General features: G+C 32.0%; 1 protein-coding gene across 1 annotated transcript in view; it reads right to left on the bottom strand.

Annotated features, from left to right (window-relative positions):
• Positions 1-17,597, bottom strand: part of LOC137614836 (reelin-like) — a 596,609-nt gene that overhangs the window by 255,324 nt on the left and 323,688 nt on the right. Inside the window, exons 20-27 of the mRNA XM_068344496.1 lie at positions 12,159-12,317; positions 8,114-8,223; positions 7,786-7,971; positions 7,264-7,531; positions 6,862-7,011; positions 5,913-6,090; positions 2,699-2,932; positions 1,591-1,859 (exon numbers count right to left, since the gene is read on the bottom strand). Coding sequence (XP_068200597.1) covers positions 1,591-1,859; positions 2,699-2,932; positions 5,913-6,090; positions 6,862-7,011; positions 7,264-7,531; positions 7,786-7,971; positions 8,114-8,223; positions 12,159-12,317 — 1,554 coding nt within the window. The remainder of the gene's footprint in view (positions 1-1,590; positions 1,860-2,698; positions 2,933-5,912; positions 6,091-6,861; positions 7,012-7,263; positions 7,532-7,785; positions 7,972-8,113; positions 8,224-12,158; positions 12,318-17,597) is intronic.

A 17,597-nucleotide genomic window follows, 5' to 3' on the forward strand; every position in this document is an offset into this window, starting at 1 on the left:
TATATATATATTTTTTTTATTTAGTTGGTTTCGACGTGTGATAACAACAGAAGTATTATATATAGCAGTAGTAAGATGAAAATCTTCACAGAAGGAAAAGTGGAAAATGGCATTTATGAAAACCTAGGATGGGAAGGGATTCATGTGAAAAGTGCGTAAGGTAGAATAAAGTGAAATCAATATATTACACGCCAAACTTAATAAAAGGAGAAGGTGTTATGATTGTAATTTTTTTCTCTGTGTAACAAGAGTAAAATAAATTCAAGGTTTTGCCAGTCAGTTACTCGGCTATTACTAACCACAACAAAAACTGTTTTCAGTGTAATGAGCTCATGAGTAAAAGTAGAGATTGAAGCAAATTCTAGTTATGTATTCTCTACTTTAGGTATCATTCCAGAAATTCTAGACAATCAAATCTTTTGGCAATGTTCAAAATTATTAGCTACCATCTGTGACCCAATTACAAATTTCCTTGTCAATATGGGCTCAAATGGATGTGTGGCTGAAGGTACATTCAGTGTATTAACAACACTCTACAGACTGGAACTATGAAAAGAGACCAATTAAAGAAAGCTTTATCATCAGGTAATCTACGATGAAATAGAAAACTGAATCCAGATATTGACAGAATTTAGGAGGATGTGGGGATTCATTATTATGCTGAAGGAAGATGAATAGCTGAGTGAACATGACCGCCCGGATCCTCAAAATTTTGATAATGAGTAGGGAATGATAAGATAATGAAACTAGAACGGGCACTCGGTAGAGAGCATACCTTCACTACCACCACTTTTGTCACTAGAAAACTGATGATGTGGTTATTTGATCCTAAACACATATCACAAGATAGGCAATTTAATTATGCACATTTTGCCACACGTTTCATGCAAATCTTAAAAATTGGTCACAATATGGCAAAATGACGTTTTTAAACTTTTCGTGTTCTTGGCCTTGATTTTTGACTCGTCACTCCCAATATATAATCAAATTGTCCTTGAATCTTGGCCAGCCATCCCACTATATTTCATGAGATTCAGTCAAATAGATTTCGAGCTATGCGAGTCATAAACAGACAGACATACAAACAAACGCCTATCAAAACATAACTTTCGCCGAAACGAAGTTGGCGCATGTAATAACCCCATCTTTCATAATGTCCTTGTAGAACTTCTAAAAATATAAAGAGAATATTCTATTAATCCTCTAATTCTGTCTATCTGATACAAAATAATCGAAGAAGCTTTGACATGACCTACAACAGAGTGAGTAGTGGGAGATAATATTCCTAATATGTGCAGTGGTTGCGATACTACTGCGATACTACAAACCTTTAATGGATTCCATAAGCTGAATCATATTATTTTTAGGTTATATTTCCACATATCTTATTATACAAAACCAGAACCATATACTATAAATTGACCATATATCATAACTAAACTTGTATTTTACAAACAGTTTCTGTCTAAATATTCTATGAGCATGTTATTCATAAGCAAAAATTTTTAACTTTTCAGCAAAGCTTAATAAACATAAACAATGCTTTTGATTGATAATATCCTTCCGAAAAAAAACCTTAAGACAGCTTACTTTTTGCAGAGAACTCCTACTGTTCCAGCTGGCCAGTCTACCCAAGCATCATCCATTGGGGAACCTTTGTCGAAGTCTTCATATAGGACATTTGGTACTACAGGCATCCCTCCCACAAAGACGTTATCTATAGCCCACCCTTGCATCATCGTACCATCGTGTCTTGGTTGCCAAAAACGGAATCTTGTTGCATTATGCTTTGCATCAGGAAAATCATCCAGGTTGATTGATATGAATATTGGTTCAGGTGTCTCTCGGTAGTGAATTTCCTGGTAATATGAAAACACAAATCAAAATAGATTAATGGAAAAATTAAACTTCATATTTTTCGTATTTCTGAAAGAAATTTTACTACCGCAAGCCAGAACATTGTACCTGATGATCTTTCACTGAAATGTGTCAAAGGATGATTTTGCTAATGCTCCTTCACCACATATATTATGCATAAAAATACTATCAAGAACCTCTAACAATTAATCTCAATTTGCAGTCAAAATTCATTCTTTTCAACCTTGAAAGATGAATATCTTTATAATCCCTTAATGATCTACAAATTTTGCTATCATAGGATTTCCTCTCATCTCATAAATGCTTTACTAAACCCTGTTACGTTCTTTTCCCCCATGAATTATGAGGAACGTTCATAACCTTCTAGAACTGCAAATATTTACTTCTCTATTTTTTTTTTTATTACCTCTTGTCATACCAGTTTGTGATGACGGGTGGTAACAGTCATTCCAAGTCCTTGATTTGCCATGCACCTAAAGGCATCGGGCAGAAGGACTCGGAATTGAAGCTATTCAGTCAGATTAAGTCATAATCTAAATTGAGCCTAAAAGTTCCTGGCCTCACATCAAAACAATATAAGAGTTTTATTTAAGATAGGGATAAAGTAACACTTATTAAGAGACCTATTTTGTGAAAGGCAAAAGACTTTATAATTAATAAAAGTATTCAAATATAAAAGCATTTTCGATGAAATATCTATTATACTTTGACATATATTGCAAAAATATGCGAATCTTATGTTTATTATATAATACAAAAAAAAAAATAAAGAAAAATAGATTGTAAGTGTAAACGGACGATAGGGTGATTTTTTTCTAACCTTTAACACATTCCATATAATTCCACCACTTGTCGAGTACTGAATTAGGATACTGTGATGACGGTAACTTGATGCCTCTCCACTAGTAGGGAGAACATGCCATTCCAAAAGAGTTTCGGCCGAATTTTTGTTGTGGTGAGTTTCTTGTCTCTTGCAGCCCATTTTAAGGTTGAACTGGATGAACTTTCCAGAAGTCATATCGAGGTCAGCAGTCGTTGCTAGTCGGAGACCATCCTAGGATAAGAACAAAAGGGCAATTGAAATAAACAAAGAAGGCATTGTTCTTAACCACATAAAATGCTGATGCTCATTTGCAACTGTGTCGGCTGATGAATGGTAGCTCAGAACTCAAAGTCAGGAGTAAATCATAAGTCTAGCAAATATAATTAGAGAGCTGTACCCCTCTGCAGCTGTACTAGGACAACTCATACCCGGATAACTGATATCGGACAATTCATACCCGGACAATTGATACCTAGGACAGCTGATATCAGGATAACTCTGCACCATACCTAATCATTCATACTCGTTATAAAAGATACATGTTCCTCAATTATTATTATTATTATTATTATTATTATTATTATTATTATTATTAGACAAGCTGTAACCATGATTTGAAAAGCAGAATGCCACAAGGCTAAAGGCTGCAACAGGGAAAGTAGCTCAGTGAGGAAAGAAAATAAGGGAATACCAAATAAACTACATATAAATAATGAATAACATATATGAAATATATTAAGATCAGTAACAACACTGAATAAGGTCAGTCATTAATAAACTATAAAACGAAACTTCTTATGTCAACCTTCTCAACAGAAAAGCATTTGAAAAAGATTCAACGTTTGAATCTCCACTGATTCGACTGCCTGAATAGGAAGATCGTTCAATAATCTGTTCACAGATGGAATAAAACTTCCACAATACAGTGTAACATTGGAAAATAACTGCATACCTAGTACTACATACAATAAGATACAGTCTGGGTAGTTGTGAATGCAATGAATGATCTGAATCACATTTTTTTTGCAACATGCATAAAGATGCAACCAAAGACCTCACAAGAGATAAATACTCGAAAAAAAAGGTAGGATGAATGAATTTAGGCATTTCCTAAGAATACCCTGATCACCGAAAATCTTACAAACATTTATCAATAACCCAATTACTTGTGCAATTGAAAAAGAAACAGGACGAATGTATTTCTCCAAAAATTATGCAATCAGTAATCACTTCAAGAATTTGAAATGTTATAAAGATGTGAATATGCCCCATAATCTACACCATTCACCAATTTTAGCTAAATCTTATTATTTAGGAATAATTATAAAGAGACATAAACATATATTAGGTAAAGCATACAGTTGACTATTAGTGTTAAAGCCGTCATACAGAGCAACGATAACCTAGGGAAGTTAGAAACCTAAAGTTTTATACACACACACAGATATATATATATATACACACACACACACACACACACACATATATATATATATATATATATATATATATATATATATATATATACAAACCAGCCTACCGTTAAGATACTACCGCTAAAGAGTTTTATTGACTCCTTTGACTAGCCAGATGGTACTACATAGGATCCTTCTCTCTGGTTACTGTTCCTTTTCCCTTTGCCTACACATACACCGAATAGTCTGGCCTATTCTGAGATTACCAAACAATTCTTCTTCACCCAAGGGGTTAACTACTGCACTGTAATTGTTCAGTGGCTACTTTCCTCTTGATAAGGGTAGAAGAGACTCGTTAGCTATGGTAAGCAGCTCTTCTAGGAGAAGGACAATCCAAAATCAAACCATTATTCTCTGGTCTTGGGTAGTGTCCTAGCCTCTGTACCATACCCTTCCTCTCTCTTGGGTTAGAGTTCTCTTGTTTAAGGATACACTCGGGCACACTATTCTACCTTATTTCTCTTCGTCTTATTAAACTTTTTATAGTTTATATATGAAATATCTATTTCAATGTTACTGTTCTTAAAATATTTTGTTTTATTTGTTAATTACTTATCTTATCTCCTTGTTTCCTTTCCTCACTTTGCTATTTTCGCTGTTGTAGACTCTGGGTTTATAGCATTCTGCTTTTCCAACTAGGGTTATAGCTTAGCCAATAATATATATATATATATATATATATATATATATATATATATATATATATATATATATATATATATATGTATATATATACACATATAATGTCCTAAGGCATGTCAATTCATGTCTGGGTTTGGCCAGTTTTAAACACTACGCTACCCAGTGCAGATTGATGATGGTGAGAGATTTTCGTCTAACTGCTTAAAACAAACTATCCTACTATGGGTGGATAGTATACCGAACTAAGGTATCCCCATTCATATGATCATCATCCTCATCATCATTGCCCATTACTAGTCTAATGCAGAACAAAGGTTTCAGACATGTCCTTCCACTAGAGTCTGTTTTATGGTCTTTCTATGGCAGTCCTCGCCCGCAAACTTCCTTAGTTCTTTGATCGGCCGTCTTTTCTTCCTTCATCTGCTTCTTTTACAATCTCCAGGGACCCATTCTGTTATTCTTGATGACCATCTATTGTCTTTTATTCTCATTATATGTCCTGCCCATATCAATTTCTTTTTCTAACAAGTTATTAGAATATCCTCTACTTTAGTTTACTCTCATATCCAGGTTCGTCATTTTCTATCTCCTAGTGTTATACCCATTTTTTTTTTCTTTGTCATAGCTTATGTTCTAAGGCTTCAGTAAGGCTCCAAGTTTCTTGATGCATGAGTTAACACTGACTGGACAATCTCATTAAATACTTTTCTTTTTAGAGAAAGTGGCATACTTAAATTTCATAATCTCATTATGTTTACCATATATATATATATATATATATATATATATATATATATATATATATATATATATATATATATATATATATATATATATATATATATATATATATATATATATATATATATATATATATATATATATATATATATATATATATATATATATATATATATATATATATATATATATATATATATATATATATATATATATATGTAACTCTCATCAATTTAGGAATTTTTATCATATTCATAAAGCCTTTTCGGTCCATTCTTTTATTTTTTCTATTTTGAAAGAGGCGTTTCATGGACATGAACACCAATAAAGAGGGAAATATTTAAAAACTTTACCTTGAAAAAGACCAGAGCCGATTTGGACACAAGAATGCCACATCTTTGCGACACTTCGGAACCATAGTGATTAAGCCACTTCAGAGGACTGAGTTCTGGATCGCTGAAGGTGTCCAAGAGTTCGCAAGGCAGCACACTTGCCGGTACGCAGAAGGGCCCAAAATAGCCTTCGTCGCATCTAAAAATCAAGAACAGTTAATTCACTTTCTCAGATGTTTTTATTAAGAAGTTTTTATATCTCCTTTGATAACAAATACAATTTATATCAATATGACTAAATATGGAAGTATTATATAAATTGACTTGAGATACTTGCGCAAAAGTTCTCAAATTAATTATGGCTTATTAGATTGATTAATTAACTTTAAGTTTTCTGGCATCCTGACATGTAAGATCATTGACACCGAATGTGGCTTATTAGAACGATGAGGAAAACTTATGATATTGATTAGCTTTTCTCTCTTAAACTCGTATCTTTTCGTAATAAGATTCACTTGTATCAAATGGTAAAGTTTCTTTACTGTGGCTTATCTAGGAAAAATCTTTAGAGTGGAAGATTCTGTAACACTGAAAAGTTTTCATTACTTTCTTATATTATCTAAATTTTTTTCGAAATCATTCCATTTTCAATATATATTATATTCTTTGCCACTCTCTCCTCTAGAAATTTAGAAATAATCCAAGACAAAATCGTTGTTAGCCTTAATACTAAAAAGGTTAACTTACAAATAAATTATGATTGCAATAGAACGTTTCCTAAAGAGAAAAATATCTTATGAACCTAAACATAAAATGGGAAGCAAATTACCATGAAATTTGAAAATACAAAAAAATACTGTTGAGTTAGGTGAAAACATGATTATAAATACTCAGAAATGTTGTACATCAGCAGTAAGAGCGACGTTATTTAAGAATAGTGAAATGAAAAGAAAATATTTTAGTGACTTACCGACATTCCCCGTTTAAGCAATAGCCATGGCCGGAACACATCCACGGGCAAGAGTTACCAACATAGAAATTATCAATTGCCCAGCTAGACATTTTCCCTCCACTGGTTCCGCGAGTTTTACTAATCAGCCTTAGTCTTGTGCCTTTTCCACTGTATTAAGAACAAAAGAAGGAAAGATGCAAATGCAGAATATTACTATGCTTGTCGCAGTAACAATGAATTATCTCAAGCTAAAAATCGTGTCTGTATCTCTTTTCAACTTGGCAGAAAATGAAAAGGCCAATAGTTATTTCTATCCACAATATCACCTAATGGAATGCCCTCAAACACCTTCCAGTATTGTAATCCAAGATTTTAATAATTGTTAAACTTTGGGTAATTAATATCGACATTAATACTTACATTGCTCTTTTCGGTAATGTTAGTGTGTGCCTAGTCAGAGAGAGTGTATTTGAAGAGGTGTAAGTAGATGGTAAATGAAAAGTGTCGCATTCTACTTGGGGTGGTGCACACAATTCCTTTACCAGTCGCCACACTTTGCCATGGTCTAATGAATATTGGAGTTCTACTTCACTCTCTGAGTCATCCTGATGGCACCCAATTCGGAGGTCAAATTGAATTATGCTTGATTCACCGGCTTCAAAGTCCCAAGTTTCTGCATATTTTTGGCCTGTAAAGAATGTGCAATGTGGTTATTAGTTGCACTGAGCATGTGGATTATATTTGTTTTGCAGTTCATGTTGAAAACATAGAACTTCAAATCAATCAATCAATCATGTTGAAACGTTTTCATTACATTTGTAACTAAAATTGATGGCTTTGAAAACAGACCACTTTGGAGACTATAAAAGCATATTCCAAATATATCAAACACACGAAATCTTTTGAATTTGGAATAATTTCTCAATAAGTTTGTATTATTACCTGTAGATGTTGGAAAGACCATGGCAAAGTCTCCTGAGCCACAGTATTCGCTGATATGAGATCCATGAGTCATGAACCAAGGAATGTGTTTGGATGTATTTCCATCAAAATTATCAAATAAGTCTATGGGAAGGGTTTCATTGGCCAAAACCATCACGTTGTCCAAATGCCATTCAGCTCGCTCCTCTGTGCAAAAAGAGTTGGTAAGTAAACTATGTTGAAGTTGGTTGTTCAAAACTAGTATTCCACCACTATATGAAATAAGCAATAGAAGTTTTTCATTAGTCTGAAATTTTCAAAACAAAATTAGTTTTCCAGTGAAGCCTACCTTGAAATGCACTGGCATCTTGAATCATATCAATATAATCTTGCCACCAACGGAAGCGAGTTTGTTTTGTTCGAGCTGTGTCTGGAAGAGGTATGAAGAATGCTTCTTGCCTATAAAAAACAAAATCCCTTTTAATTACTAAAGATTTCAATAGGTATGTTTTTAGACCTCTGTCACTTGCATATATTATAATTATATCAATACCAGTTGAAAAATTCACATTTGTATTCATATAATTATGAATTGTAGTTGTAACCAATGACTCTTATCCTTTATTTTTCCTGTTCAATTCTCTCACCTATCAATCACAATAAATCCTTTGTGTAAATAATTGGCTCTCAAAAGACGATATCAAAAAATAATTCTTAAGTAACTTGAACTCTACTTGCAATATTTTGCTAATAATTTAATATAAGATTCTAAATGTTTTAGCAGTAATTTGGAATTAGGAATATTTTCAGTGTAGTTGACTTAGGATATTGCTGATATTTTGTTATTGAATGTTTTTGCCAAAACATCATTATATGTATGCTGAAGGTAATAATATGTTCTTTAGTTCGTAATTTGGCTTTTGCAAAGGACTTGGAGCATGTGATGCCCTTCTTACAATTTTCAGTGCTGTACAGAAATCCATTGATAGTAGTCGGAAAGTCCGTATGATTGGCCTTGACTTTTGCCGTGTTAATCATGAGATCATTTTTTTCAAACTCAAACAGTTGGGATTAGGCAGCTCTTTTCTTAGCATCTTTTTTAAGATTTTCGGTAATCAGCCAATCCTTAGGAAATGTTTTAATTCTTTCATTCTACCATGTTTCCTGTATTGTTATTTTGTCTAGTTTTCTGTTGCCGACTTTCGATTTCATTTGTTTGAAAAAGCTTACGGTGTGTTAGAATTCTTATTCCTGACCTGGATATTCATATCTGGCAACGTCATTCAGTTAGCTCTTTATGCTTGATGAAAGAAATTTTGCGTAATTCTGAACATTCTTTACATTCAGATCTTCCTGGAAAGTACCATCGTATACGTATTCATAAGTATGCCGTTAGTTCTGACAGTCTTAGTAGCTTACCTTTATAAGGCTCAATGTTACACAGTATTATAGAAGTTTTATTCCTGTCGTGACCAGATTGTGGAATGATCTTCCTAATCAGGCGGTTGAATCGGTGGAACTGTTGAACTTGAAACTTGTAACATTTTTTTTTTCTTCTTTTTAAGGGGCTGACATGAGACTGTATTCATAGTTTATGTATGGCAAATCCATTTTAATATTGATACTGATCTTAAGATATTTATATTCTTTATTCATTATTTCTCTTGCAGTTTAACTACTTCTTGATACGATACGAGACACGGAAACTCCGAAATGCAAGACATCTCACACCACTTGTCATCCTGTCATATAGGCGTAGGCGTAGGCACGTGCTCGCGTGTGTCAGTTGATAGGATGGATTCTTTGGCCAATGTTATATTAGTTTTATTGAGTAAGCAAAGGAAAAAAAGCTATTGCTGCCTTGAGGAATAGGAATATAGAATTTAAAAAAGAAGAAGAAAAAAAATCTGCTAACTGATGAAGTATAAACATAAGAAAACCAATATAAAAATGTCACACAAGACTTATGTGGAACTGAAGTTAATAGTACTTCCATATTTGCCATCTGAGGGTTGTAACTGGCGAAAACCAATATCATCAGAAAATGATTAATCTTGATCCTCAGTTGAGTTGGAAATTAGTTTTAAAGCTTATTGACAAGAGCTGAAACAGTAACAAAACAAACACACACACAAACACATCACCAATCAGTCATTAACACCAAAATAACACTTAGAACAGCAGGTTGAACCAAAATTATTATTTCAAGTCATAAAATCTTGTTTGAAAATGCTAAATTGATAACAGCAGGCTGAAGACGATGAATCTGATATTCTTTTCAAATCAAAATTGAAAATCAATTCTAATTTATAGAAATAAAAACATATTCTATAGCCTGTACAACACAATGTATCTTTTAAAGTACAGGCATATTAAAATTTTATTTTTTGTTTAAAGAAAAGAACAGGAAAACAAACAGGAGGTTAGTCACAGTCTATTTTTTCTTTAAATCAAAATGAAATTTTACTAATCCAGTAAATGAAAAAATATATTGCTGAAGAACACAGTTTTGCCCGACACACGACACGAAAAGTGAACAGGTTCACTTTTGAACAATACGTCACCACACGCGTTTTCCTGTTCCTGGGGTGCCGTTACGTCCTATGTGACACAGCCGGTAAAGATTATTGTTACCACTTTAGTTTTCACGGGTGACACCTTTTGGGTCTCCCTTCAAGTGTGTTGCGTCACTTCCTATGTGATTCTGGCCTTAGCTAATAATAATAATAATAATAAATTTAATAATAATAATAATAATAATAATAATAATAATAATAATAATAATAATAATAATAATAATATGTAGGCCACATCTATAGGTTAAATTGCAAACTCACTAAAGATGAATTCTGTACAGACCTAAAAAATCAATCCTAACGATGTAAATGAAACTCACAGAAATAGAAGACTTTTTTCCAGTAGTGAGGTAATGACAGTAAAGGAAGGTCAGGTACCTATCGGTCGTCATTAAGATACTGACCTAAATAGAAATGAAGAGCTAGCCTTACAGGGCACTACAGCATTAGTACAACAAAGAAAAAATGGGTAATAGAAGGAAATAGAGAGGTGTGAAAATGCCACATTCAGAGTGGTCTAACAGATAGAAGATTCAAAAAAACATTGCATAACATTTGGCAACTTAAGAATAACTCCCCATGGACAGAACAAAGACTAACCAATCAAATACAAAACAATAAGAAGAAAACTGGAATAGAGAAATAGAAATAGAGAGGATGAACACCAGAGAAGAACCACAGGAAGCACAGGAGCTAATATAAATTACGGTAACTGAAGATAGAGACAACATACACAATCCATCTTACAAAGTAACTGAAATAGAAGCGACTGATGAGATGGCAGAACCTCTGAGAAAAATAAGACATTGGATGGAAGATGACTGAAAGAATAAGGGGTAGAGATTAATATCCATATCAGGAATAAGAAATAAAAAGACAGCCATTTTTCTTAAAGGATTAAGATGAGAGCCAGAAGCTGAAGATCATACAGGAGAACAATAACTAAAACATGAAAGACTGATTACTAAAAACCTTATGGGCAATCGAAGAAGAAACAGATTGGATGTGTTTCTCAATAGTAAATCTGCAATGAAGAATCACTCCTAGAATCCTATATGAGTTTTATATTGTTAAAGAGACATTTGCAACAGAGAGATCTGGATGAAGAAGAGCCACTGTCCTTGCTCTACTTACAATCATACTTTGAGTTTTGTTGGGGTTCAACTACATCCCTATAATTTACACCAAATTCATCCTCATAATTTGATTTGCACCATTCTCTGATTTTAGGTACATCTCTACTGTGGGAATCAGTAACCACAGGATTACATTCAAGGGACTGAATTGAAGCAAAGAGAGTAGCATATCTGTATATGCAACAAGATTGTTTTCAATGCCAAACCACATGTCATGCGTTAATAATATGAAAGACAATGGTCTGAGAACATGTTATATATTACATTCATATGGTCGCTATGATGCCCACCAACAACTACTCTTTGTAACGTATTATTTTTAAAATCAAGGGTCTCTAGATTAATACGATCAAAGGCCTGCTTAAGTATGACTAATCTACGAACGTCCTGATCACAATAAAGGGATTTCTCTACAGCATTGGAAACTATGAAGGACATCACATACCCCAAGGCCGTTGAGAAGGCCAAACCGCAAACTAGGGAACAAAGGATCCCTTTCAACATATCTTTTCAGACATTTTGTCTAGACTCGTTTGTATTTATGTTTATATAGATCTAAATATCTTCAACCATGCTTAGATTCATGTATATTCAGATAAACTACGGTCGGAATGGCATTCTTAAGAAATGGCATAAATACTCTTTTATTGGAATGACAATTATTTCAAAGACAGTCAAATACCTGTTTGTTGTTTGGAATGGTTCGAACAGTTGTAGGGTGTGCCAGACTTGTCCATTATCAGGTGAATGTTGAAGGATGACATTGTCTCTTGGAACGATTCCTTGCTGGCACCTTCCGCTGTTCAGTGAGGACCCAATTTGGAGATTGAACGTCAGGTACCTGAAAGGAAGGATGAAGATATTCTGATAAAGTCACTGTTTAAATATCATGTAGATAAGCACACAAAATATGCATATTGTCATGCATCTATGCAGGTATGAGAGTTATCAAAATGTTTTAAAAATTTGATTAAATGACATTTCTTAGATATTGAAATTTTCATGGAAATCACCATGATAGGCTACAGGAATTTGTCTCGTGGAAGAAGTCACAAAAACATATGAAATAGACGTAGCTTAGTTCTTCCATAGGTTATTATAACAAATACAAATCAATAGATAATAGTGTCTAAATAATGAAAGCAAAGAAAGTAAAATGTTCAACCAGGAAAGTTTTCTTGACTTAAGTTCATTTAATAACTGGTAAATCCTAATAATATTTGTTTCACAGTGGCTTTCATAGAATACTGGTAACAAAATCATGTATTTTTTACAACAAACTAACTTTGGGTTGTTTATATTTTTATGCCTACTTACACTACTTTGACAGTAAGTCTGATGATCTGACGGAACAAAGATAATTCTTTGTGGAATTAAATAGTCTATAATGCTGTATTAGAGTTTGATTTTTCTCGTCAGAGAAAGTGGATCAGAATAAGTTTTACACATATAGCAATTTGGATAAATTTGCTATTTCCATTACCTTTATTAGTGGAACTGTCCCACAACAGATTAATTTCCTGAATTTTATATTGATTCATCATAATAACTAGACTTGCTGGGAAACTCACAGAAATGAGCCTCGTCTATCATAGCAATATTACTTAGAGCTAGATCGAGGTTCTTATCTAAAATGAGGATAGATAAACGATAACTTATTTGAAAGCATAACTGCTCTCTGAATTGGTGATTGAGAATCAGGTTCACACTAAAGTTTCATCATACACAAACCTATGTTCGATTGAAAATTTAGAGTTTGGGGAATGCTATCGCAAACAAAGCATTTTCACTGATTTTTGCAATGAATCTAGAAAATCCTCATTTAATAAATACAATGGAGTCCCAACTTTAGATCAATGTCAGACTTGAAATTTGAGGTTGGTGTTTAGGGATTTCTTTCACACTTTTCTTTCAGGTACCTATATATATATATATATATATATATATATATATATATATATATATATATATATATATATATATATATATATATATATATATATATATAAATATAAATATGTATATATATTTATATATATATATATATATATATATATATGTGTGTGTGTATTTATATATACATATAAATATGAATATATATATATATATATATATACATATATATATATATATACATATATATATATATATATATATATATATATATATATATATACGTATATATATATATATATATATATATATATATATATGTATATATATATATATATATATATATATATTTATATATATATGTATATATATATATATATATATATATATATATATATATATACTGTAGACACGCACACACACACACACACACACATATATATATATATATATATATATATATATATATATATATATATACTGTAGACACGCACACACACACACACACACATATATATATATATATATATATACATATATATACGTATATATATATATATATATATATATATATATATATATATATATATATATATATCCTTATGTACACACACACACACACACACACACATATATATATATATATATATATATATATATATATATATATATATATATATATATATCCTTATTTATATATATATATATATATATATATATATATATATATCCTTATTTACATATATATATATATATATATATATATATATATATATATATATATATATATATATATATATATATATATATATATATATATATATATATATATATATATATATATATATGTATGTATCATTTTGCTTTACTTATAGTTTATTCTCCTTTTCCATAACTGTTTTCTTGCTTTTTTTTTCCTTCATTTAAGACAAACTTGCAGCGAATTTTGGTGACATACACAATTTATCTTTTACACCACCTTTAATCAACACGTTACATATTTTTTCTCCCTTTGTAAGTCACATAGTCTTCTTTACCTCGGAACGCGATGGCAAATTTTCTAAACTCAGGTAGACGCTTATACTTTCGTTTACCTTGAAAATTCCCTTGGGTATACAGTATTTTTGTTATCTCATCATTTATATTTTTGTCTGTTTTCAATGCCTATTTTACTTCCCAAATGTATCTTACAATTGAGGAACAAATTTGTGTAACCTCCTGAAAGTAAGAAAGAGGTTCCATTTGATAATTATTCAGTACTTTCGGTAAAATTTGAGCTAATGCCTTGTATAAACTTAATTATGGTGATGCTATAAGTTCAGTTTTGGATAAAGCTTACTAACAATTTTGCTAATAATTTGATTTGGGAATTACCAGTTAATGAATTAAAGTAGAACATTTGAAGAAATGTGGTTAAAAAATACGGACTAATCTTTTTAGTTCTTAAACTTGTGCCGCACACCCAGAAGGGAATGTTTGTAATATATCTAAGTCAAGATGTCTATTACAGCTAATCTATACAGCTGTTCTTTTCAATCATTTGTGTGTTGTTCGTAAATACCAGTAGCGGATCATAGAAAAGTTTTGTAAGCTTCTTATGACATCAAGGTACTTAATCGTGTTGATGTTAGTACGGGTAGTATGGTAGGGGTAGGGTGACAGTGTTGGTGGCAGATGGGATGGATGAGTTAGTGAGGATAAAATATTACAGTGTTCCTTGAACGTAAAGGCAGTAGGTAAATTCTTGATTTGTCCAATCATCTATTATTATTATATTCAAATTCCTATATTTCTGTTAATCCCATGGACATGCTTTCTAGATCAAACAGTCTGTCATTTACCATGTTATTGAACCCACACACAAAGAAATCCTTAATAGTTCAAACAAAATCAATTGCTTCTGTCCATGATATTGAACATATAATTAAAACACTTTGCAGGACCTTGTATAATCAAGAGGCATAGTAGGGCCAAGCCTAGGTTAATATTGGTAAGTTATATGGTAGGAGGTTTTCTGTCTCATTAGCTACATTTGTCTCTACCTCAATTTGTCTTGCTTTCTCAACAATTTGTAATAAATATTTAGGGTCACCACAGAGATATTCAAACCCCAACTTAAAATATATTGTGTCTCAGATATGCTTAGTATGAAAAAGATTGTAATAATACATCCACTGAAATTTTCTTCCTTGCTTATGAGTTGATGAAATCTGGGAGTAAAGATGACTGCATTATATAGATAAGAATTTTTTTTTTGTGGATTACCATCCAAATTCACAGATTCACAGCTTATATATATATATATATATATATATATATATATATATATATATATATATATATATATATATATACACAGTATATATATCTGTGTGTATGTACTATTGTGTCCAATAATTTCTTTCCACTCTGAGGGAAAGATCCATCCAACTGATGCTACCTTTCTGGAAAGTAGGTTGATGATGGCGGTACGACCACTCCATCAAGTAAACTAACATCAGGCCAGTTCAAGCTTTTCTCCATATGAAAGAACTTATGCTCTCTATCTCTCTCTCTCTCTCTCTCTCTCTCTCTCTCTCTCTCTAGGCCAGTCCACACGAAAGGCAGTGACCGCTAGGAAAGATATCATAGCGCTGCCGCCCAACAAGTGCAGTGAAGGGACTGGGCTTCGGGATCTGGCCGGATGAATTATTACACTTTGAAACTATAGCTTCCCTGCAGCCAATCAATTGCCTGATCGCAACGGCTCGCTTGGCTATGACGGTAGAGAATTCTTCCAAGTAACGTATGTGTATATATATACAGTATATATATATATATATATATATATATATATATATATATATATATATATATATATATATATATATATGTATATATATATATATATATATATATATATATATATATATGTATATACATATATATATATATATATATATATATATATATATATATATATATACCGTATACATATGTATATATATATATATATATATATATATATATATATATATATATATATATACTGATATTTTTACTCAGGTTAATAAAATAATCCTTTATAAGCAGCGGGAATCGAACCCTTGACAAAAGATCAATATGCAAATACACTGTCACCGAGCTACGACATGTCACGGATAATTAGCTTTTCTGAGCATTTTTAAGTCACTTCTTGATGGATTTCATATATATATATATATATATATATATATATATATATATATATATATATATATATATATATGTTTCATAATCATTATCATCATCTCCTATGCCTATTGCGCAAAGTGCCTCGGTTAGATTTCACCAGTTGCCTCTATCTTGAGCTTTCAATTCAATACTCCTCCATTCTTCATCGCCTACTTCACGCCTCATAGTCCTCAGGCATGTAGGCTTGGGTCTTCAAACGCTTCTTGTACCTTCTGGAGCCCAGCTGAAAGTTTCGTGGACTAATCTCTCTTTGGGGGTGCGAAGAGCATGCCCAAACCATCTCCATCTACCCCTCATCATGATCTCATCCACAAATGGCACTTGAATAATATCTCTCATAGTTTCCTTTCTAATCCTATTCTGACATTTAACTCCCAATATCCCTCTGAGGGCTTTGTTCTCAAATCTACTAAATCTATTGGAGACTGTTTCATTGTCATACCATGACTCATGTCCTTATAGTCATACAGAACTCACTAAACTGATATATAGTCTGATTTTTATTAGAAATTTCAGGCGATTTGATATCCAAATTTTACTTAACATTCCCATTGCCTGATTTTCTTTTTCCAATCTTTCATTGAAATCCAATTCTAAAGACTCTGTGTTGGAGGTCATGGTTCCTAAATACTTAAATGATTCTATCTCATGAATTATTTCTCCTTCCAATGATATTTCATCTTCCATTGCATACTCCGTTCTTATCATGTAATACCCCATGCATTCTGGTAAGCAAGCATTGCAAATCCCGTGATGTTCTGCTGATAAAGACAACATCATCAGCATACTCTATGTCTGCTAATTTCCTATCACCAATACAGTCCAATCCTTCTCCACCATCTCCGACTATAATTTTATGCATTACAAAATCCACGAGGAGGATATGAACAGGTGACAACACGTTCCCTTGGAGTTCTCTGCTATTCACTGGAAATTCATTTGATAAGACTCCATTATCATTAACCTTGCACTTGCGATGCTTATAAACAGACTTAATGAAATTCACATGTTTAAG

Source organism: Palaemon carinicauda, chromosome 21, assembly GCF_036898095.1.
Source record: "Palaemon carinicauda isolate YSFRI2023 chromosome 21, ASM3689809v2, whole genome shotgun sequence".
Lineage (NCBI taxonomy): Eukaryota > Metazoa > Arthropoda > Malacostraca > Decapoda > Palaemonidae > Palaemon > Palaemon carinicauda.